The following is a 24376-nucleotide window of genomic DNA, read 5'->3' as shown; positions in this document are numbered from 1 at the left end:
ACATGAGGCTGAATTATCTCATGTACTACTATGAAAGAAAATTGTTATCAATTAATTGTAAGATGCCAAAAACTATAAAACATGTTCTGATTTTAGGGAACCTAAAATGTGAAAAAATATGCACCTAAGATCCATACAGTAGAGTAGTTCTTAAGCTATGTTGCTGATGGAGGACGATTCTTTATAAAGTGAGGGAATTACTTAAAAATGGGTTTTTTGGGACCATGTGAGGACTGCTGTACGTGTACCTCTCCTCACTTGTCTATCAATTCAGCATTAGGATTATAAAAGGCAAGCAATGGAAATATTCCTTCTTTCATTTTCAGGAACAATTACTATACGAAATAAATAAATAGAACCAATTACTATAGGAGTAAGAACCATCTGATTTAGTTTGTTTTCTTCACTACCACCAATAACCTTCTTCTCATTCTTTTCTATAAAGCTTAAAATAATGTAATTAACAATTAATTTAAATGGTTATTTTGAGATACTGATAAATATGGAGATTTAGTCCAAACATTTTGTGGTAGTTCTGAAGAATGCTAGGAACCCAGAGGGAGGTAACAGTATATTACATAAGAAACTTCCCAACTTTATAGCACTTTCCTTCATACCTGCTTTCATTCTCCTTCTGTGTATAAAGTGAAAGGCAAGAGGATTCTCATTTTTGCAATGATGCCAGAATCCCTGTGTATAATGCTGTAGAAACTGATCAGCAAGAACTGTTTCAGACCAGGTCTGATCCCCCCGGATTCAGCCTGCATAGCCACACGAAATACTTGTGGAATGCCGTTAAGTTTGCATATGTGACTTCTGAGGGTGGAAAAAGTTCTACAGTTTTGGGTTCTTTAACTGAATTTTAAAACTTACGAGACTGCTACAGAAGTGAAGGGAAAGGGGCAAAGAAAATACATTTTTTTCTTGGTTGAAATACCTGATAATACAATGCATTCTTTTCTTTACCAAATTGAATTACTTTGAGATGGGAAGAATGAGGCAGACATGTCTGGTAGTGTTTGTTTAGGGAACTGTGACTCCCAATTAAGTCTTCAGAGAATAGAAAATATATCCAAGTTCAGTATCAATTGACTTTACTATATATTATGTCCTTCAATATCCAGACAGATGGGAAATTCTCAAAAGTATTTAGCTAATTAATTTAGAGGTACTGGTAACTCAGAATGCGGAGTTAAATTGACTTTCCTTGTGAGGTCAAATTGCCCCTTCAATCTTAATAAGGGCTTAATTTACTCATTTATTAGACATTTTGGAGGTTTTGTCCCTCAGATTCCATAAATAACTGTAGCTCCCACCCACTAGCAATAGTCATAATCTCAACCATTAATAATCTAATGAATGAACTGCAAGCCTCCAGTTGTCAGAATACTAACTAGTTGGGACACAGTTAAAAGAGGTGCACTATGTGTGGGAACTAGTGACAGTCTGTCACAGGCAGAGCAGAGGCTCTTCCACAGATGTCTGCCCCCTAATTCCTGGATCCTGTGAATGTGTTACCTCTCCTGACCAAAGGGACTTTGCAGATGTGGTTAACCATTCTGAGATGGGAGACTATCCTGGGTCATCCAGGCAGGCCCGATACAACAACAAAGGAGGAGGCAGGAGTGTCGGGGAGGAGATGTGACAAGGAAGGTGGTGGCCAGAAGGCAGCTGTGGGCAGGGAGGCAAGGGCGGCCTCTCGAAGCGGAGAAAGGCAAGACAATGAATTCTCTCCTGGAGCATTCAGAAGGAATGCGGTCCGGGAAGCACCTTGTTTTTAGCTCAGTGAAATTGATTTCAAACTTCTGGCTTCCAGAGTTGTAAGATTATAAATGTGTGCTGTCTTAAGTAACTACTTGTGTGGTCATTTGTTACAGCAGAACCAGGACACCAATACATTCTTATTTCATTTGCACAAGATGTATTAACAGTATTTATTGTGAGCTTTTTGAAAGAAAAACATTATTAATATTGTGAAATGTTCTTAAACTTTGTAAAATCATTTATTCTTTCTTTCTTGGGCAAGGCAAAAAGGTCTAGAGATGAAGTAGCTCCAAGCAAATCCTATTGTAGTCTTAAATAAGAAACACTTTAAAAAATTTAAATGTGAAATTCTGTGCTCTATGTATTATATAATATTATATATATATAATATATATTTATTGATGGACAATAAGATTCTTGCAACTTTCTGGCTTGAACAACAAACGTTTTGTACTAATGATTTGAGGTCTCAATTTCACCTTAGAAGTTATTTAATAAACTTCACTATTCACATTCAACAAAACAAATTTGTATGACCATTTTGAAAAAGTCATAACCAAATAAACCTTGGTATGTGTGCTCAATTATATCAGAAATTGTACATATACCAAGGAAATATTTATATAACAAAGTGCTTATTTGATTGTATTTTGAACGAAGCCCTTCTTTTGGAGAAATCAAATGCAAAAATTGTAAGGACTTTGCATTGTATTTTGTGTGGCAGGATGCCATTGGTAAGTTTTGAATACAAGGGTGATGTGCAAGTTCCAGATCAAGATGGTGACATAAGAAGCTCCTGAACTCACCCTCTCCCATGGACACACTGAGCCTATAGCTACACAGGGAACAATTTCCTCTTAAAAAACTGAATGGCTGGCTGAATGATGACTACACATTGAGTAAAGAAGAAAAAAAAATACATCAAAGTGAATTAGAGAGACTGGGACATAATCTTACCATAAATCCCAACCCCAGAGTAGTGACCCACAACCGGGAAGGAAACCCAAACCCAGCGCTTCTCCCCAAGAAATGAAGGGCTTATACCCCACACTGGATACCCCGACTTTCAAGATCTGCACCTGAGAGATGAGCCCCCAAAACATCTAGTTTTAAAAACCAATGGTGCTTGTGTCCCAAGACCCACAAGATGGTAGGGACCTGAGAAACACCTCGTAAAGGGCTGGCACACAGACTCACCCAGCCCCGCTCAGGGGCAGCCAATCACACTCAGACTTACAGTGAAGGAAGCTCACCTGCCTATATTAAAACCTTCACCTGAGGGGCTGGCAACTAATCTAACACACACATCTGGGAGCCTCCTGGAACGCTCACTGGAGATGCGAACTGGTGGGTGCCACCTTCTTGTTCTGCCTTTGCCATGCTCCAGAGCACCAGTATTGCCTGGAAGGGAGCATCTGATGCCCCAATTTTTTCAGCTACCACCTAGGGGATACCTCTTGATTGCCTGGCTCTGGGGGCTGGGGGAGCTTGCATTATGGGCCATATGGGACTGTAATAATTAGTGTCACCCAGAAAGGAGCTCATGCCCCAATTTTTGACTGCTGCCAGGGGACACCTCTGTGTTGCCTGGCTCTGGGGTCCAGTAGAACTTATACCTGTGGGTCCCACAGGACTGTAACCCACAGAGAAAGACTTTTGAAATAGTTGCCACCCACAGAGCACAGCAGGAGGCACCAGACCCAGGAGTTCAGTCTTTCTGTGAAGGAGGATAATTAGCTAATCATCATGACTGTGCCTGAGTGGTAGGCTTCTAAGTAAATGTGCATCTAGGGAATGACTGTAATCCTTTCCAGAGGCCTTGGAGGGCGGGTGCTGTCTTCACACTGACTTTCATCCATGCTCCAGAGTGCCAGTGTCTCCCTTGCATGTGTTTGCAGCTGTGCCTGGGGGATGCCCCTTGATCACCTGGTTCTGGTGGGGGGAGGGGCTTGTGTTCCTGGGTCTGCCAGGACTGTGGCCACTGGATGGATGGTCCTGGCTGGCAACCTCCTCAGGGCACAGAACAGACTGGACGGAGGCACTCCTCTGGCCCTTAGTCATTTGGTGCACTTTGCTTGTCCTGGAGCTTCCAACTGAGAGGAAGGCTTCAGATTTGGCACACATGCAGAGGCACATGGAGCTGCTCTCAAGGAACACAGGCTGTGGACTCCAGCTTGGTGCTCTCTGTGCCTTGCCCTCTTCAACAGTATCTTCCAGAAAGCAGCTTATGCATTCCTGGAGCCCTGGTTTTTGAAATTGCCACTCAGGAGACACCTCCACATTGTCTGGCTCTGGTGGCCAGAAAAAATCCTTATGCTTACAGCTTCTCAGGACCATACATATTTATATACTTTCAAAAGCTGCACTCTCAGGGTCTGGTTCCCATAAGCCTGAATCTAGGTGCTGAGATTTTCCCCTTTGCAGGATGTGTCTTGCTACATACTCAACTAGTGGGAGCTATTAAAAATGTAATAGGCTGCTTTGACAAGCACAGAGGTTGAGAGATGATCAAGAACTGGGGCAAGCCTGAATGAAAAGGTTCATCTCCTGTACTACACCATTCTTTCAAGACCATATCTACTGTATAGAAAACAGCACAGAGAGTCAAACACCATGAAGAAACAGAGGAATATGTTCCAAATGAAAGAATAAGATAAACTTCAGAAAAAAACTTTAATGAAATGGAGATGAGTAATTTGCCTGATAAAGAGTTCAAAGTAATGGTCATAAAGATGCTGACTGAACTGGAGGAAAGAATGGATGAATGCTGAGGACTTCAACAAAGAGATGGAAAATATAAGAAAGTAGCAAAAAGAAGTCACAGAGCTGAAATATACTAGAGGGGTTCAACATGAGACTAGATAAAACAGAAGAAAGGATCAGACAACTTCGAGAAGAGGCAGTACAACTTATCCAATCAGAGCAGCAAAAGAACATTTCTTGAATGAAAAAGGTGAAGATAGCTGAAAGGACTTACAGAATAACATGAAACAGACCAGCATTTGCATTATATGGCTCCCAGAAGGAGAAGAGAGAGAGAAAGGAGTAGAAATCCTATTTTAAGAAATAATGGTTGAAAACTTCCCTAATCTGGCATAAGGAAACATATCCAGATCCAGGAAACCCAGAGAGTTCTAAATTAGATAAACCCAGAGGGCCCCTCACCAAGACACGTTACAGTTAAAATGTCAAAAGTTAAAGACAAGGGGAGAATATTAAAAGCAGCAAGAGAAAAACAACTTGTTACATGCAAGAGAACTCCTATAAGACTGTCGGCAGATTTTTCAGCTTTGCAGGTCACACGTAGTGGCATGATATATTCTAAGTGATCAAAGAAAAAACTTCCAGCACAGAATACTTTAGCTGGCAAAGTTATCATTCAGAATTAAAGGGTAGATATAGAGTTTTCCAGATAAGCAAAAGCTAACAGAGTTCATCGCCACTAACTGGCCTTACAAGAAATGTGAAAGGGACTTCTTGAAGCTGAAAAGAAGGGGTGCTAATTAGTAACAAGAAAATATATAAAAGAATAAAACTCACTGGAAAAGTAAATATAAAGTAAAGGTAGTAGATTAATTATTATGAAGCTAGTATGATAGTTAAAACACAAAAGTAGGAAAATAACTATGATTACAATAATGGTTAAGGTACACACAAGATAAAAGATGTAAAATGTGGAATCAAAAACATAAACTATAGGTGGGAGAGTAAAAAATGTTGAGCTCTAGAACTGGATAAAAACTGAAGTTTTTATCAGCTTAAAATAGACTATTATAAGTTGTAATAGGTAAGCCTCATGGTAACCGCAAAGCAAAACCTATAGTATATATACAAAAGATAAAGAAAAAGGAATATAAGCATATCACTAAAGAAAGTCATTAAGCCATGTCGGAAGAGAATAAGACAAGAAGAGAGGAACTATAAAAACAACCAGAAAACAATAAAATGGCAATAAGCACATACCTGTCAATAATTCCTTGAAATGTAAATGGACTAAATTCTTCAATCAAAAGACATAGAGTGGCTGGATGGATAAAAGACAAGACTCAAAAAATATTGTTGAGGCTACTGTGTGGAAAATAGACTGTGCCTTAGAGGCTGGGGTGAATGGCTGGAGAACTGTAACAGTCCAAGCTAGTCTGGACGATGGTTTGGAATAGAGTGGTAGATGGTTTAAGGGTGGAAACAGGGAGGCCAGTTAGGAGCTATTACAATAACTAATATGAGAGGTGGTGGTGGTTTGAACCCAAGTGGTAGCTGTGGTGATGGGGGGAAATATTTAGATTCAGTGGATATTCTGAAGGTACGGTAGACATGAATTAGTGATGTGTTGGATGTGTGGTAAGAGAGAAAGAGGAGTCAAGGATGATGTACTGGGTTGAAGAGTGTCCCGCAAAAGCTCATGTCCACTGAGTTTGTGAATTTCACCTTATATGGATATAGGGTTCTTGCAGGTGAAGTCAAGTTAAGATGACATCATACTAGACTAGGATGGGCCCTAAATCTAATGACTGCTGTCCTTATAGAAGGAGGGAGCTTTGGACACACAGACACACAGAGGGAAGATGCCCACGTAGAGGCAGAAATGGAGTGATGCACCTACAAGCGAAGATAGATGATGGACCATTGACAGTCTTCACAAGCTAGGGTTCTTCCTTAGGGCCTTCATGGGGAGCACGGCCCTACAGACACCTTGATTTCAGACTTCCAGCCTCCAGAACTGGGAGGGAATAGATCTCTTTTCTTTTTAAGCTGCCTGGTTTGTGCCCTAGAAAACAAATACAGATGGCTCCAAAGCTTTTGCCCTAAGTCAACTGCAAAAATGGAGAAACCCCTTAGTGAGAAACACTAGGCTACAAGGTTTGTGGGAGGGACTAAAAGCTCAGTTTCTGACATGTGAAATTTGAGATGTTTGTTAGATATCCAAGTGGAGATGTTGAGTAAGCAAAAATACAAATATAGAATTTGGAGGATGGAGAAGGGGACAGATTTATAAATTTAGAAGTCACCAGCTCAGCACACAGAGTATTTAAAGTAACTAGATGAGATCATAGAAGGAGTGAACAAACACACAGAGGAGAAGTGGAAGGACTAATGAGTACATCCTAAAAGGAAGGAGACCTAAGACACAAGAAACAATGATAGATGAAGGCACAAGCCAATAAAACTAAAAATTCATTATAATGATGATAATTTGAAATACTGTAGATAATCTCAACCGAGGTATGCTGGTAGGGGAAACCAAACTAAAATTGATTGTACTATACATGGGGATAGGATATAGACATGAGTTAATTGTAGATACTAATAAAAATAAGTTTAAGTAGGTCAATATATTAAAATTTCAAAGGCAAATACAAAAACAGAATATCATGTATATGTTTGAAAACCCAAAAGGGGAAAAAAAGGCACAAAGAAAGATTAATTAGCCTAACTAGAGGTGGAAAATCTGAGTAAGCAAAGAGGCATTGGGAGAAACGAAAAGATAAAGATTTACTCTTAAAATAAAACTGTATTATTATACTCAACACATTGGAATCATCTCTATTAATGTTATAAATAAGGCAAAGATACATAGGTTCTAGTTGACACAATAAGAACAGTAAAGTGGACCAAACTGGTTACTTGCAAAATTCTTGAATGGCTTTTGAATTCACTCAGAGTAAAGCCCCATGTCCTTTCAATGGCTCTACAGTCCCTGTGTAATGTGACTCTGCATTTGTGTCATTTACTGTCACTTGCCTGGCTGGCTCTGCCCTGGCCCTGCTGGCCTTGCTGTTCCTGCAGAACGCAGGCATGCTCCTGCCTCGGGGATCTGCTCCCTTCCTTCCTTCAGCTCAAGTGCACCTCCTCAGGAAGGCCCTTCTTAAGCTCTCCTAAACCCCACCCGTCCCTATTTACTACCAGCATTCATTGCCTTCTTTTCCTGATTCATTTCCCTTCAGTGTGCATTATAATCTAACATGTTATATATTTTACTGCTATACTTCTGTTTGCCCCCACTTGAAAATATAAGTCCACCAAAGAAATCTACTGGAACCAAAAAAAGTCCAGTAAATAGATATGTAAAACCCAGTACCTTTCCTGCACACCATCAAGGACTAATTCAAAACCATTAAAACCAAAAAAACACATTCAAATAGAAAAATAAGCAAGTATTTTTAAATATCAAAGAATAAACTAAAGAAGCAATGTGAAAGACCTACATGACAAAATTGGAGAAATACAAATTAAAACAAGGAGATAGCAACTTTTCACCCATTCTACTGACACACTGATAAAAAAAATGAGATAATTTTAAACACTGACATAGATTAAAACACTGATGCTCTTGAAATACAGCCAAGGATAAATATGGCTTCTGATGCCTCCTGTACCAAAATACTTGCATTTACCAAAAATATTTATTGTAAACGTGTTTGTGATAACAAACAAATCATAAACAATTTCAGTGTCCATCAAAAGGAGCTTGGTCAAATAAATTACAGCAAATTCAACTATAAGAATTCCTGCTGCAGTTAAGAATACTGAAGAAAAATCTCTCTATATTCATTTGAAAAGATCTCCAAATACTTTGTTAAGGGAAATAAAAACCAATTCTTAGAAAGGGATTTACCAATGTGATGATTACAATGAACAATTATTTCAATAATTCACTTTAGAAAGTTGTGATGTTAATATTTAGCAATGATATTTATGTATTGTAGGTATTTGGGAAAAAGTCAACTCTTAGAAGAAAATGCTTTTCCTACCATATCACTTACAGGTTTCAAAAAACTGCATATGCAAACATATAATGCACAAGGACAATGACTGAAATGGTACACACTGAACTCTGGATAGCAATCTCTGAGTAGGGAAATAAAATCTGGATGAGGATGTTAGGGATGTCCATATTTTGCTCCTTCTATTTGCATAATTTCATCTTTATAATCAGTATGTAGTTATGCTGGATAGATAGATAGCCAGACATGAGCAAGGAAGCAGGTGGAGACGTCAGCTAGTGTTTATGTTTAGCTGGATGTTTACATTCTACACATTCTGTGTAAGCTGTCCTTATGGGATGTGGGGAGTAAGAATATACAAAACAGACTGGTCACAACTGGCTGGCTCCAATATGGAGGAGAAGTTGACCCAAATTTCACTCAGGAATACATTATATACTTATCACCATAGTAAAAATCACACCTCCCCATATGCCATGACAGTTTTGAGAACCAAATAAAGCCAAAAACTTCCCTGCCCAGTGTGAGGGTGGAGCATGCCTGAACTCCAAGAAGACCCCACCTGTTCCCTTTGAAACCTATCCCCACTTAGTAAATATTCATTGCCTTTTACATAAAAAGGCTCCATATTGTTTCTTCGGGCAACCACCTCCGGGTCTGCCCATGCTCAGCCTTCAGGTGTCTACTCTTGCTGTTCTTTAAACTCTTACTTTCCAAATAAATTCCTAAATCTCAACCACATTTTGCATCTGTTCTTGAATTGTTTTTTGTGATAAGACCAAGAACCCATCTCTGGTAACAGTTATGTGTTAATTGTATGGTTAAAAAAAAAACTTATTAGACTCACGTACAATTTAAGTATATTTTTGTGGCTGGTTTGTGTATATGTACTTGTCCTTAGAAAATATGGAAATCCTTTTCCAAAGTCCTAGAAAATATTTTAAGCTTTAAAAGGTATCTAAGAGGAAAACTATATACTACACTTCCTCAATTTCACAAGGCACTGATTTTAAGACACATCATCAATTTAATAATAGTTCTCAGGAAAAAAACAAGACATACAATCATCGTGAATGTTTAAATGATTGTAAGATGCATTTGAACTTCACAAATGTTTTTAGATAAAATGACAATTGATATGCATCACATTTTGTGGGAAATATAGAAGGTAAGATTGCAAGCTTGCTTTTTTCCTTTTGATGAATAAATATATGCCTGCAAGTTGTTGAAAATCAGATCCCTACACCTCTGGTAGGAATATTTATGGAGGTAAAGACAATCAAGGGAACACCCACCGTCCACTCAAATCTTTGAGTGAGTAAAAGCATATTCCTCCTGAGTGAAGCAAGTTCTCACCTTATTTGGAAATGGAAATTTGCTTGGTTCCACCTTGCCAGGTGCTTGAATAGCAGAAAGTGGTGGAAGCCAGGTCATCTCCTAAAGGGAGGGAGAAACAAACAACACTGTAATTTGGAGTATTTAAAGTAGCATATAAAGCAGCTATACAAGCCTCCTTAAAGAAGGGACAAGAAATGAGCAAGAGATGAATAGGGCATGAAAGGGATTTTTTTTTTAAACGATGTAACACCCACTTTTATGATTTATTTTTCTAATTGTACCAGCTCTTGCTTCCATGGCCATCCCCATGCCCCTCTACACCTTGAAAGCCTGTCTATTTTCACTTCCTTTAAGCTTCTGAGTAACGGGACAATCTGACAGTAAAAGGTCTGTGGGAAATGCCATACAAAGGGGGCTGCTTCTCTGGGACGTGATCCTACTAAATTCATAGGCTGTTTCTGAAGGAATGCACAAAGCACTTTTAACTTTAGAGATCGTTATTAGAGGAGTTATTTATTTTATTAGAAACTCATATTAGTATGACTTTCCCTAAGTCCCACACATTGCTTTGGTCTCCGTAACAAATGTCATTCATGGAGAAGTGAAAAAAGTTCACACATATGAAATAAGAGAATGTTGTCGCTTTTATAGCGCAGTATTAAGAACACAACTTGAGCTCAACATGCAATTATGTGTCATATGTTTTTTGACAGACGCTTTCTCTAAACTGTGATAGAGAGGGAGGGGCTGTTTCATGCGCTTCCTCTAATCCCCTTCAGCTCCATCTACTGAAAGATACTTGCATTCACGAAATGACTGTGGAATTGAACCGAATCAATTTCTGATTCTAAACTGACTTGGTGTTTACAAACAGGTTCTGAACACTGTTTCTTGATTTCTTCCACTTCCAAAGCTAAGCAAGCATAGAAGCAGTACTTGATCTATTGGAAGAAAAGTGAGAAATTCTCTTTAGGTGAAGACATTTCTCACCTCCGCTCGTTGTGCAGCAGGGGAGGGGGGCCATGGAAAAGGGATTCTTCAGGTGATTGAAATGAGAGAGTTTCTTAAGGATGGTCTGTGCCTCGTTTCCAGGCCTTCCAGCACCTCGGATGGTGCAGGCCCACTGCACAGGGAGCAGACAGTGAGCGTGGTACACCCACCCCTAGGGGCACCGATTGACCCCCCATCATCTCGCCCACCATGACACAGGTGCTGTGGGTGGGTAAGCTCATATGCACTTGAGGTGTCCCTTCTCCACCTGCTGTCACCAATGTCTGTCTAATGGAAAGCGAGGAAGATCAGTGAGCCCTTATGTCCATTTCTCCTCTGCCCTCTGCTCCCTTCCTGTCTGCCTGTCTGTGCTGTATCCATCCCAGTTGTGTCTTTTGAGGGGATTGAGGAGCACTGCCCAGTTGGTGTCCAGGAACAGGGGAGGTGCTCAGCGCATTTATGAACGAGTGCCGAGTACTGAAAGGCAGCGAACAGTATTTCTGCAATGTCTCTACCTTGCTGTGGTTACCGGAACAGCCATCCCAATCACACCTTCATTGTTTTTAATCTGAATTATGTCAATGGCTTCCTGATGGATTCTCTTTCTTCTGTTATTGTTAATTTACCTCTACACTCCCGCAAACTTCATTTTCCCAATGTGTGCATCCAAATGAAAGGCTCACTGCTCCAAAATCCTCACACACATCACACACATAAAATAACGATGCTGATGAAGGCAATGATGCTTCCACTGTGTTTTTCAGTGCTCACAGGGCTTCCACACAAGTTTCCCACTTACGCTCAATCTTTGCAGTAATTATGATTATCCCCATATTGCAGGGGAGGAAGTCAAAGCTGAAAAAGGTAAGCTGATTTGCCCAAGTTCACTCAGTTCATAAATGGCACCTCTGAGATTTGCACATGTATCTCCTTACTCCCAGTCCAGCATCTGATTTTCACTCTACTGCATTTGCCCTCAAGACATCGCCCTAATTTTCAACATCTTCTGTCACAGGTCCCAGTTTTCAGTCTTGTGCCTTTTCGTTAATCTACACCTACACTTTGTATAAGAAAAGCTACAGTGTCTGCCTTGATGCCCACATACAATTTTCAGTTTTCAATCCATCCATCAAGGCTCCTCTCAAGCACCTATGTCTTGAGGACTTTGCTGATTCTCCTTCTATTCCAGTATGATAAGAGTTCCCTTGTCATGCTCCTCCAAAGCACCTATGTCCCTCTCTCTCCCATAGTAACTGCTGGATTTCCATTTGTGTTAGTTTTTTGAGGATACACTCAATCATTTCTCTCCCTTCCAATACCCTTCTCCCAATATAGAATGAAAACAGTCCTGTCTTCAGAGGATAATGTCTATACTCTTCTTTTTGTGGGCTGAAGCATCTTCTATACTAAGTGCTCAAAATTAATTTGTGGAATTGACATGAACACCCATACTTCAATGTAAATTTGCTCATAACATTACTTCAAATACCAGATAAGTATTTCAATGTGATTTTTCCATCTAAGTCCTGCTAACTCTATGAAGGAATTATAAAGACAGTATGTTGCTTAAAACATTTAAATCTATTAGAACTTCCAAAAGTGTAAGAATTATTTTTATGAACTATTTAAATATACTTGTTTTTTAGTTAATGTGCAATGACTTTTTAAGATTCATCATCTATTATGTTAAAATTCTTCATTAGGGTTGCATGGGAAAATTAAGGGCAAATAGACTATTTCTGTGTCCTCTTTGTCACTTACTAGCTCAGTGAGCTTGGTTATGTCACATCTTCAGTAAATTATAGTGATTTCAAACTACAGACTTTGGAATCAACCAGATATCAGCTTTTGGTTATCTTGGAATAAGAGGAAATGGACAGGTTAACTATCTCATGGTTTAATCATGAGAATTAAATGAGATAATACATACACAGAGCACAGCATGATTCCCTCAGGTTTAACCATTCAATAAAAGGCAGCATTGATTAATATCAAGCTGAGTTTCAGAATTCTGGTCTCTAAAATGAGAAATAAAATTTCTCTCTGAGCTTTAGATGTTGGGGGTCTGAGATGGAAAAGTGTTTTTATAAATGAAGTATTCTGCAAATGTCATCTGTAATTAAGCTAGCAATTACTAATACAATCTATATAATACTAAAAAAGAAAGCTACTTAGAGATTTAATGATTCCTAAGTGAGATGCATGATTTGTACTTAATACTGGAGAAAATGTCCTTACGTTTTCTCATGGGAACAGATCTCTGCCATAAAAGTAGCAGGCACGAAGATAAGATTTTATTAATAAGTAATTTGTACCTTATTTCTTGTAGTGATTTAACATATAAGTAAAGGTAAAATTTTTCAGAACTGCTAAAATTCTTCTTAGTTTGCTTCTTCAAAGGGAAAGAATGCTATTTCATTGCAAGATCACCAATCCCACGCCACTATATCCACAGTTCCCCAACCCCACCCATGCTCCTGGCCTCAACCAGCCCTTCATCACTGCTTTGATCCTATCTCCCCCACTTGGCTATCCTTTAACCACTTCCTGGACCACAGGTAAGACCTCCAAAGAGTAGGTAGCTGCCTTCTGATTTTATAAACTCCCCTGCCACTTGTTTGATCTATCTGCCTTCCTTGCTTTTTGATTTTCTTGTCACTTAGGAATAAAGTCGCACCCCATTCCCAGCTCTGAGAGGGACTCCATTTTGAGTTTAGGTTCCTTAGCCAACTGATGGATTAAGAATCAACAGATTTGCCTTAACACAGCCTCAGCAGTCCCGCCTCCCTAAGCAGATGTCTAGTAACCCAGTGGACATATTTCACGGTGTCTTCTTATTTGTTGGACAGGTTTAAATGCCAAGTCTCTGTATAGCAAATACACACACTTTTCTAAGTGAAAGAACAAATGGTTAAAAGATAAGGGTATAGAATATTGCATTTCATTAACTTTTTCTCTCTCCTCCATACACTGATTTTCAGGTGGCCATGGGACATGTCGGCCAGTTTCTATGTTCATGTCTACTGCACAGCACGAGTGACTGTGAGTCCCATGAATCCAGAGCTTCAAAGTGAGCGGGCTTTCATGTGCTCATATTACATTCCTCCCTTCTCTCTGTGTAGTTACCCACATATTCTGATGTCACCTGCATCAGCCTGTCTTAGGAGTAAAGGTCTGAGACTTAGAGCATCCATTCACTAAGCAGCCCAGGTCCCTGTTATTCAAGGAGAGAAGAAACAGAAATTGAATTTTAGCCTGAAATCTAATCTTAGAGTCCAAAATGTACAGCTATGAAGATCTGCAAAGTAAATTTAGTTTGAAAATCGATTAAACCAGAAAAATCTGAAACAATATTTTAATTTTTCTATGAAAATCAGCAAATAGAGAAATACTTTCCCTGGTCTCTGCCTGTCTCCTGTCAACCCCCCTGAAATTTATCTTGGTCACCATCAAAGAAACATTTTATCTAAAATAGTTACTATGCAGTGCTTGCTCAAAAGCTCCTAGTGACCCTGGTCCAAGCATTCAAGGTGCTCTGTCATGTGGAGCCATCAACAAAAGCCGCAGGCTTAGTTCCTGTTCCTAGTCACCCAGTCCTCCCCCAAGCCAGATGGATTTACTTCTTGTCCAGCCCTAGGCTTTCCTGTCCTGGAATTTTTTGCTTTTCCTTTCTTGTTATTCCAACTTCACTTACTTCTTCTCATCCCAGCCGCTCTACGAAGGTCACCAACCAGCGTTATCCTCAGTGAGTGCCATATGCCTTCTGCTCTCAGTATACAGTGTCTGTGACTTTTTAAGTATTTCCATACCGGGGACTGTGCATTTCCCTTTCATGTGTTACCACTACCAGATTATAAACTTTTAAACCCTTATTAGATTATAATTTCTTCGAGGGAAGGGATCATGTCTTTTAACTCTCTTATAACTCCCCGAAGGCCTAGCAAAATGGATAAAGTAATAGGAATTCATTTAATCCCTCTCTCTGGGATTCTCTTTTCTTCCCTTTTAAATGATGGCAATAATAACCTATACTTGTCCCACCAAACACAGAGGGCTGTTGCCAGGGTTCAGAGAGATTAAATTACTTCTTCCTCTTTGAGCAATGTCTCAGCGTCTGCTGCGAGCCCAGGTCTGCTGGAAAGGGGTGTCTATCTCCACAGGCCTGGCCAATGACACGGGGAGCGATGGAATTCTCTGTGCTCAGAAACTTACTCTTCAGAATCAAACACTGGGTTAATTCTGTCACTTGGGAATGAAAATGTAAGATGCCAAAGTTAATTTTTATGTGTGGCAGTGGTTGCTGTAGATCAGTGCATGATATTTTTCAGTTTCCATATCAGAATAATCACTCAGCTTTTCAGTTCTTTCATACATATTAGTCGTGTTATGACACTCTTATCAGATAAGTGTCACCAATAACAGAACAGAGTAATTTTTATTATACTGCGTATCCTTTCAATAACAGGGGCACTGTGTCTGGTGAAGGAGTGAAAGACTCCAGCAGGCCTGTACTTGGGAGGCAGAGCACCAGCTGTGAGTAAAATAAAGTGGGAGAACACACTCCTTCTCGAATGGAACCAGAGAGCACATTCTAATTGTCAATCCATCCCTGGATTTTAAAACACAGACTCCATGGTCAGACTTGAAGACTGGGCAGATTCTGGCTTAGAAGAGGAGGTCTAAGTTGGCTCCTAAACCAACAAAAATCCAAGAAAATCCTCATTCTGTTGCTACAGAAAGACACAAAGTTTGAAAAATAATAGTAAATAAGTGCATTCCCGTCCATGGATAATGCATCATTATTTTGATGAAAAACTACTTATGGAAACAGTACCTGCTGAAAAATAAAAATACCTTCCTTACTAAGATTTTTTAAAAATCTATTTTTTATAAAGTAGCTTAGCCTGCTAAAACAAAAAAATAAGCAAATAACCAATAAAAATCTGGAATAACAGGGTTACCAAAAATCATAGAGAAATCTTGTTTCTTTAAACTGAAAATCCAGGAATATATCCAATTGAACTAAAGTTGTTTTGAGAAGGGAATTCCCAGTGTCGGTGCAGGTATTTTCTGGTCTCATACATACCCCCTGGATAGGAGAATCTCACGTTGGAGCACCGACTGATTTCTGGGAATGCCGGAGCTTTTCAACCTCTCTATATCTCCTGCTCTCAATGAGGATAATCATCAGTGGATAAACTGGAGGGTGCACCATGAAGGCAAAGATTAATGGAATCCACTCAAGAAGCAGTTTTCAATTTGGGTCTCACAGGCTACGAAAGCCAAGGAGAAGGCATGCACCAGAGAACAATATGACACCATGGGCTCAGCGCAGGACACCATGGCTCATGGAAGGAAGGCAAGCTTTGGGTGCCAACAAATACAAAAGTAAGCCTTCTGACCGGGAACTCCAAGGAACCTTGGACCTGTGCATCACACTTGCTCCCTGGCCCATAGAATTTCCGGTTCTCAAAATGCTGAGGCCACATGGAGCCTAGCTTTTCATTATTTCCTTCACATCATAAACAGTGTCATTCATTGTAAGGAAATCAATCCTGTGCTTGGAGACCTACCCCTCACCTCCCTGACTTCAGCCGTCCAGCCAAACTCTGGACTGTCTATGGACAGGACAAGAGCCTTGCCTGGAGTCAAGATACAACTGCCACTCTTATAAACATTCTTTCCTGCTAGATCCCTTCATTTGGACTTTTCTGAAGATTTCTTGTTCTCAATGCACCTTTGTTGTTTCCCAGTTTTCTTTTGGAGCAGGAAGGTAGGCGTGACTGGTCTTACCCTCCTGTCGCTCTGTGTTAAGTGCATTCCCTGTTTTATCTGTTTACTCAAGACTTTTTGGAACCAAAAAAACCATCCATTCCTAAAATTCATTTTTAGATTCATCTGGCTTTCAATGTTCACTTATTATAGTTCACATTCTTTAATTTGGGGATTTGTTCTAAGACTGAACGTTGTGTTGAAATAGCAGAAATAGTAAAATCCAGGATAGGTTCTCAGAATGGAAAGCAGAGGGTTTTGATGATGAGGGCAGAGCTGCAAGAACTTAAAGACTGCTAGCCCAGGTGATGACTTCATGCCTGCCTCTGCTGCGGTGCCCTGATGCCCGCCAGTTTCCTGCACTCTGACAAACCTCGTGCTCCTCTCAAGAAGTACTAATGGGTCTAATTTTAAAAGATGCTTTTCAGAAAAGAACAAGGCACTTGGGGACATTGAGAGGATTTCCAAAATTCTGAATCTGGGGCTGATACTTTCCTGTATTGTTTCTAAGAATAAATTACATTAAGTCTAAGTTTAAAAGAAGTGAGCCAAATTTCTGACCTGCTCCAGGAAAGTCATGTTACTAATGATGTCAGTAACCTAATTTTTGATCTACCACTACATGTCTTTTATGGTAGCACAAACACTGGACGTTCACCCTCTTAACAGGCATACAGAGTCTAATTAATCTTAGAACTAGCTAGGGTTTGCAATAACCAAACTGCTTGTTCATACACATCTAAGGGCAAAGATGGTATGATCTAGGGCAGAGGGGAAGACGGTGGAAGCTAGAAAGGGAGGCGGGTGAATATAATTATATTCTTGGCCATGGTTTCTCTTAACATGGTCCTGAATGCCTCTGCATGGACAGATAATCTGCAGATGTTCTTTTGACAAAGCCCATGTCTCCATTCCAGAGAAGGAGGGTGGTGGTGCTGGGATTTGAGAAATGCTGCTTATCTTGGCCCTGCCATGCACCAGCAGATTGACCTTGGGCAAATTTCCTTTTCTGGGTATTTGGTGTCCCTATCTGTAATCTGGTGCTAATAACCTGATCTTGCAGGACTGCTGGAAGGGTTAGTGATCAGTATTCCAAGTACCCAGTGTAGCATCTGGCACAGCAGGTGCTCCGTGGAAGGTGAGAGTTGCTGTATTACCACCTGTGTTGTGTTGGCAGCTTTTGGCTGGGACTATGTGAAGGCAGGAGGCGAGTATAGGAGAAGACATTTATGAGTTTGTTTTTTAATGTATGTTGCTCAGTTAATTATTTAATATTTAACTGGTTAATTATTCATAGTCAAATGGAAGTCATAATGAAAACGTGCTTATTAAACAATAATTTGCTTCTGTAACTCCCTTTGCCACCAAAGCACCATGTGCACAGAGGGGAGGGGCTGCTATCTCAGTGGCTGGTATTTTTCTTAAATTGGACAATTACTAGTAAGCAAGAAGCATCCTGTTTCCAAAAGCTTTGCCCTTCAAGCTGGTAGACAATCTCTGGGGCAACAGTGAGGGCAGGTTAGCTGGTACACTGGCCTGAAAGCTCTTCTCAGGTGACCGGAAGGAGGCAGTGGGGAAACTGGAATAGGGAGGTGGACAGCTACTGTGTTATGGTGGCAGGAGTTAGGCAGGATCCAGAGCAAGGCAGGCAGCCTGGACAAGAGCAGGCTCCAAAGCCGCTGGGGCTGGGATAAAAGTTCCTGGTGTGCACTTAGGACGGCCAGCATCGAAAAGACTAAGAACAACAAATGCTGGCAAGGATGCGGAGAAAGGGGAACCCTCCTACACTGCTGGTGGAAATGTAAGCTAGATTGACCATTGTGAAAAGCAATATGGAGGTTCCTCAAAAGAAATATCATTTGACCTGGGAATTCCACTCCTAGAAATTTACCCAAAGAATACAAGTTCTCAGATTCAAAAAGATATATGCACCCCTATGTTTATCGCAGCACTATTTACAATAGCCAAGAAATGGAAGCAACCCAAGCGTCCATCAGTAGATGAATGGATAAAGAAGATGTGGTACATATACACAATGGAATACTATTCAGCCATAAGAAAGAAAAAAATCCTACCATTTGCAACAACATGGATGGAGCTGGAGGATATTATGCTCAGTGAAATAAGCCAGGCGGAGAAAGACAAGCACCAAATGATTTCCCTCATTTGTGGAGTATAACAACGAAGCAAAACTGAAGGAACAAAACAGCAGCAGACTCACAGACTCCAAGAAGGGACTAGTGGTTACTAAAGAGGAGGGGTTGGGAAGGGCAGGTGGGGAGGGAGGGAGAAGGGGATTGAGGGGTATTATGATGGGCACACATGGTGTGGGGGGATCATGGGGAAGACAGTGTGGCACAGAGAAGGCAAATAGTGACTCTGTGGCATCTTACTACACTGATGGGCAGTGACTGCAACTGGGTATGGGGGGGAGCATGATAATACGGGTGAATGTAGTAACCACATTGTTTTTCATGTGCAACCTTCATAAGAGTGTATATCAGTAATACCTTAAAAAAAGAAAAAGTTCCTGGTGTGTCAGGAAGGCACGTCTCAGCTGCTATGGTGCTATTAGCTCAGCCTGGCTCTAGGCACATGTCTTTCTCCCTTTCAGGCCCTTGCCCACCTAAGTTGCTTTCAATGCGATTCTGTCTCTTACCTTTACCCATGTATTTCTTCTCAGTTTGAGAGGTGATTTATTAATCACTGAATGGTAATGCCCTAGTCCAGCAGGGATGTGTGCTAGTGTTAAGGATGAATGTGAAAGGCAGGATAACTTTACAAGAGACAGGAACTGTCTACTGAAGCACTCCAGCTATGGAGAGTCAAATCCAGAGGCTGGAGAAAAAAAGATGGAGGAACCATCTTTTTTTTCTTAAACCATGAGGTTAAAATATCCTTAAAAAGAAGCAGCAAAAGATTAAAATGTTGCCCCCACCCACCCAAAAGTTCAGAGGTCTGCAAGACGAAAGAACTTAGGGCCAAAATAAAAGCAAGATGACAATTATTTTCATTAGAAGAAAAGGCAACAAAAAAGACTGAGTTAGTATAGTCTGATAAAGAGCTTGCCCCTTGGGAAAAGATATTCTGTGAGAACAGAGAAAGATAAAGAGGAAGGAAGCAAATTAGAGATGTCTAAAGTAAGATAAGATATTGAACTCAGCTGCTAAATGTGTCTTCAAATGGAGAAAGGAAGAAAAGAACATTAGGAAGTTAGGAAGTAAAGATGGTCTTGTCAAGGTCTCCATGGGGAGGAAATGAGAAGGCAGGTTCAGACAGCACATGGGCAAACAGACAATCTACAGATTTCAGACAGATGTTTCTATTCCTTGATCCTTGCTGACAACACAGACATAGTTTCCTGTCTTGAGAAGGGGTCTGCAAGCATGCTGAATAGTTCATGACTTAGTAAAGCCAATGAATTCCGTTTCTACTAGTGCATCTAAACAAGCATTAAACCAAACACATATCTGAGCACTGACTGCGTGCCAGGGACTATTCTATGTCCTGGGATACAGCCCAGAACACAACAGACATGGAAGTATAAAAACCAGTGGGAGAAACAAGCACAAACAATGAACAAAGAAATATAAATACAACAGATCCCATATTCCTCGTGGTTGCTGCGTTTCTCTTCTGCTTTTTTTTCTGGGAATCAGCCCACCACCAATGCCCATCCTGGCCTTGATGGGGACTGGTGGAGGAACCGTATTTCATGGTTGCTGCATTAGTCTAATGTGTCTAATTAATGTTCTGGCAAAAAAAGCAGCAAGAGAGGGAGCATGGTTGCTGTGTCAGACGTCCGAGGGGTTTTTTTACCTTGTGGAAAAAATGTTACATGTGGCTTATGAAGACAGGAAGTGTAATCAGGATCAACTGGTTAAAGCTATAGGGAAGAATTTGGTTTTATAAACTTCCTAACAATTTCTGTCACTCAATATTCCGCAGGTGTTTTCTGCCAAGCTGGGGTGTTTACATTAAGTTAGGTGTTGAGGACACAGTTGCAAATAAGGTGCCTGTCCTCACAGATGCTACATTCTGGCCAAAATGATACAGAAAGTAAACATGAATATCATATCATGTAACATTATAGGTAATAAAACTTAATGCAGTGTACCATAGCATAATGTAATATGATATAACAGATTAACTATTAAAACGACCCAACAGTAAACTGGTCATCTCTTAAAATGGTAAGCTGTTTATTTGGAAAGCATCTGGGATCATAAGCAGAGTGGGAGTTCTTTGGGAATCCCAAATGTGGAGCACCTGCTTCCTTCTGACTTTGGTGGGAGCCCTGGGGGGTTTGAGGCAACCCCTGGCCTCTCTGTTCCTAATCCTGACTCACTGAAGTTCCTAACTGCACAGGTGATCTCTGGTAGGCTGGAGATACATGATGTCATGTATTTTAATTTTTAGCTTAATTGAAAAAGGATCTCCACTGCCTTTTTCTATTTACATAAATAATATATGCTTCTTGTTGAAAAGTTAAACATTGCAAGAATACGAAATACAGGAAAGTGAAAGCTACCCCAGATCCTAATACCTACAGATACTACCCACACTGAACAGTTTTAAGCACTAAGTACTTATCAAAGTTTTATATACATATAGAAACATTGGATGATACATATATCTTTAATTAGGTCACACTGTTTGGTGACTTAATCTTTTCCATTTTTTCTTTCCTTATACAACATATAAATGCATCTTTTTAAAGGCTACATAGACAATTCACTGCCTGGAAGTGGGTTATTTAATCACATGATAGTTGATTTTTTTTTTGCTATTTTTACATTACAATGAATCACACTTATTCACTGTACATTGATCCTTCTACATCGATCTTTACATGGTTCTGTACTTTACCCATAGGATAAATTCCTTGTATAGAATTTATAGGTCAAATGGCATAAATATTTTAAATTTTGTTAAAGTGTTCTTCAAAAATGGCCTCTTAATTTACATCTCCTCTAAAAGTGTATGAGAATTCCTGTTTCTAAAGGCCTAGAACCATATGGTTTTAAAAACCATATTTGAAGTGGCTTCTGGACCAAGATGGCAATATAGGAGGCTCCTGACTCTCCTTCTTCTCATGGACACACTGAATATATATCCACACATGGAGTAAGTTCCTCTGAGAGAAGTCCAGAAACTAGATAACTGACTGCTACATGTCACATGACAGAGAAAATACCCATACTGAAACAGTATGGCTGAGACGCATTTGCCATGAACCTCATCCTCAGCACCATATAATTGAGAGAGAACCCCCAACTCCAAGCTTCTCCATGAGGAGTGAAAGGTTTGGAACATATATCTAGCACTTCAACTTTCAAGGCTGCCACCTGAGGGACAGGTTCCCAAATCACCTAGGTCTGATAGCCAACAAGTCTTGCATTCATGATTCCCACAAGACTATAGTAAGCAAAGAAGCAGTTGTTGAAGGATTCAGGAGCACTCTGTGCTATATACCTGGGTTCAGTGTGCAGGGAGCAGGCAAAAACACCCATCTCCCACATTCTCCCTAGATGTTTGTGAACTTTCCTGCCAGAGAGCCCAGTTTCTGATTAGCCTGCATCTAGGTGCGAACTGCAGTTCTCTCCTTCGTGATGCTGAGAGGTCTTGACACACTTTCAAATACTGAAAGCCACTAAGAACAAAGACAATAGCTTGGGTAATCACAATGGTTTGATAGGTAACCAGAAGCTCTGGCTAGGATTATTGACAAGGTTCATCCCGTATATGAAACCAGTCTGTCAAACCAGGAACAGATGCCTGTTTTACCTAATGCATATAAACCAACACAGAACATCTCAGAAAATGAAAAACCAGGGGATTATGTTCCAAACAAAAGAACAATATAAATCTCCAGAAACTAATTCTATTGAAACAGAGATAAGTGATTTACCCAATGGAAGGTTCAAAATAATAGTCACAGAGATGCTCACTGAGATCAGAAGATCAATGTCTGAACAATGTGAGAATTTCAACAAAGAGAAAATATAAAAAGTATGAAAAAAGAAATCATAGAGCTAAAGAATAAAGAGCTGAATTGGAAAATTTAGTATACAGGTGTTCAACAGCAGACTAGATCAAGCAGAAGAAAGGATCAATGAACTTAAAGATAGAGTAGTGGAATTCATCCAATTAGAGAAACAAAAAGAACAAAGAATTTTTAAAAAGTGAAGATAACTTAAAGGACTTATGGGACATCATTAGATGGCCCAATATTGCATTATGGGGGTCCCAGGAGAAGAAGAGAGAAAGAAACAGACAACCTATTCAAATAAACATTGACTGAAAACTTCCCTAAACCAGGGAAAGAAACACATACCCACATCCAGGAATCTCTACTGAACAAGATGAATTCAAAGAGTGTCATACTGAGACACATTACAATTAATTCATCAAAAGCTAAAGAACAAAGAGAATCTTAAAGGAGGCAAGAGAAAAGCAACTGATTACATACAAGGGAAACCACATAAGATTACCAGCAGATTTTTCAGCAGACACTTTGCAGGCCAGAAGGGACTGGTATGATATATTCAAAGCACTGAAGGGAAAAAACCATGCCACAAAAGAAGACTCCACCAAACCAAATGATCCTTTAGACTGAAGGATAGATAAAGAGTTTTCTAGACAAACAAAAGCTGAAGGAGTTCATCACCACCAGACTGGCCTTACAAGAAATGTTGAAGGGATTTCTCCAAGCTGAAATGAAAGTATGCTAATTAGTAACATTAAAAACATATGAAAGTATAAAACTCACTGGCTAAGGTAAGTATATGGTTAAATTCAAAATACTTTAACGTAATAATGGTAGGTAAATTACTTAGAACTCAAGTGTAAAGGTTAAAAGACAAATATATTAGAATAACTATAACTAATAATTTGTTAATGGATGCATAATATAAAAAGATATGAATTGTGGCATCAAAACATAAAATGTAGGGAGGGGAGTACAAAAACATAGAGCTTTTCTATTCATTCAAAGTTAAGTTGTTATCAGCTTAAAATAGACTATTATAACTACATTTTATGTAGCCTCATATTAACCACAAAGCAAAAACCTACAATAAATACACAAAAGATAAGGAGACAGGAATCAAAACATACTGTAACAGAATACATGAAATCACAAAGGAAGGGAGCAAGAGAGGAAGAAAGGAGCAAAGGAACTACAAGACAGAAAAAAAATGGACAAAATTGCAATAATAAGTCTATACTTATCAATAATTACTTTAAATGCAAATGGACTAAATTGTCCAATCAAAAAATATAAAGTGGCTGAATGGAAAAAAAAACATGTCCCAACTAAATGCTGTCTACAAGAGACTCATGTTAGCTATAAGGACACATATAGATTGAAAACACAGAGTTAGAAAAAGATATTACATGCAAACGGAACCTGAAAGGAAATAGGGGTAGCTATACATATGTCAGACAAAACAGACCTTAGCCAAAAATGGTAAGGGACAAAGAAGTCATTAGGTAATGATGAAGGAGTCATCAGGAGGATATAATGGAGCACCTAAATACATTAAGCAAATATTAACAGATCTGAAGAGAGAAATAGACAGATATATAAGTAAAGGAGGGGATTTCACTGCCCTACTTTAAAAAATGGATAGATAATCCAGACAAAAATCAGTAAGCATATATTGGGACTTAAACTACACATTAGACCAGATGGCAAGTACAGTAGAAGTCATACCTCCCTGCTCTGTCCTTCCCCAGGGTGACTGCCTGACTTTGCTGGGCCTTTGGTTTCTCTCCTGTGAAAT

The 24376-nt window shown here is 39.6% G+C and overlaps 1 protein-coding gene across 4 annotated transcripts in view; it reads right to left on the bottom strand.

Moving 5' to 3' along the window:
• Nucleotides 1-24376, bottom strand: part of AFF3 (ALF transcription elongation factor 3) — a 507786-nt gene that overhangs the window by 183945 nt on the left and 299465 nt on the right. For all 4 annotated transcript variants that reach the window (XM_036879973.2, XM_057496944.1, XM_036879974.2 and 1 more), the window contains one exon: nt 9846-9926. In XM_036879973.2, the coding sequence (XP_036735868.2) occupies nt 9846-9926 (81 nt within the window). The remainder of the gene's footprint in view (nt 1-9845; nt 9927-24376) is intronic.

This window comes from Manis pentadactyla, chromosome 2 (genome assembly GCF_030020395.1).
Source record: "Manis pentadactyla isolate mManPen7 chromosome 2, mManPen7.hap1, whole genome shotgun sequence".
Lineage (NCBI taxonomy): Eukaryota > Metazoa > Chordata > Mammalia > Pholidota > Manidae > Manis > Manis pentadactyla.
This window is presented reverse-complemented; position numbering and strand designations above follow the sequence as displayed.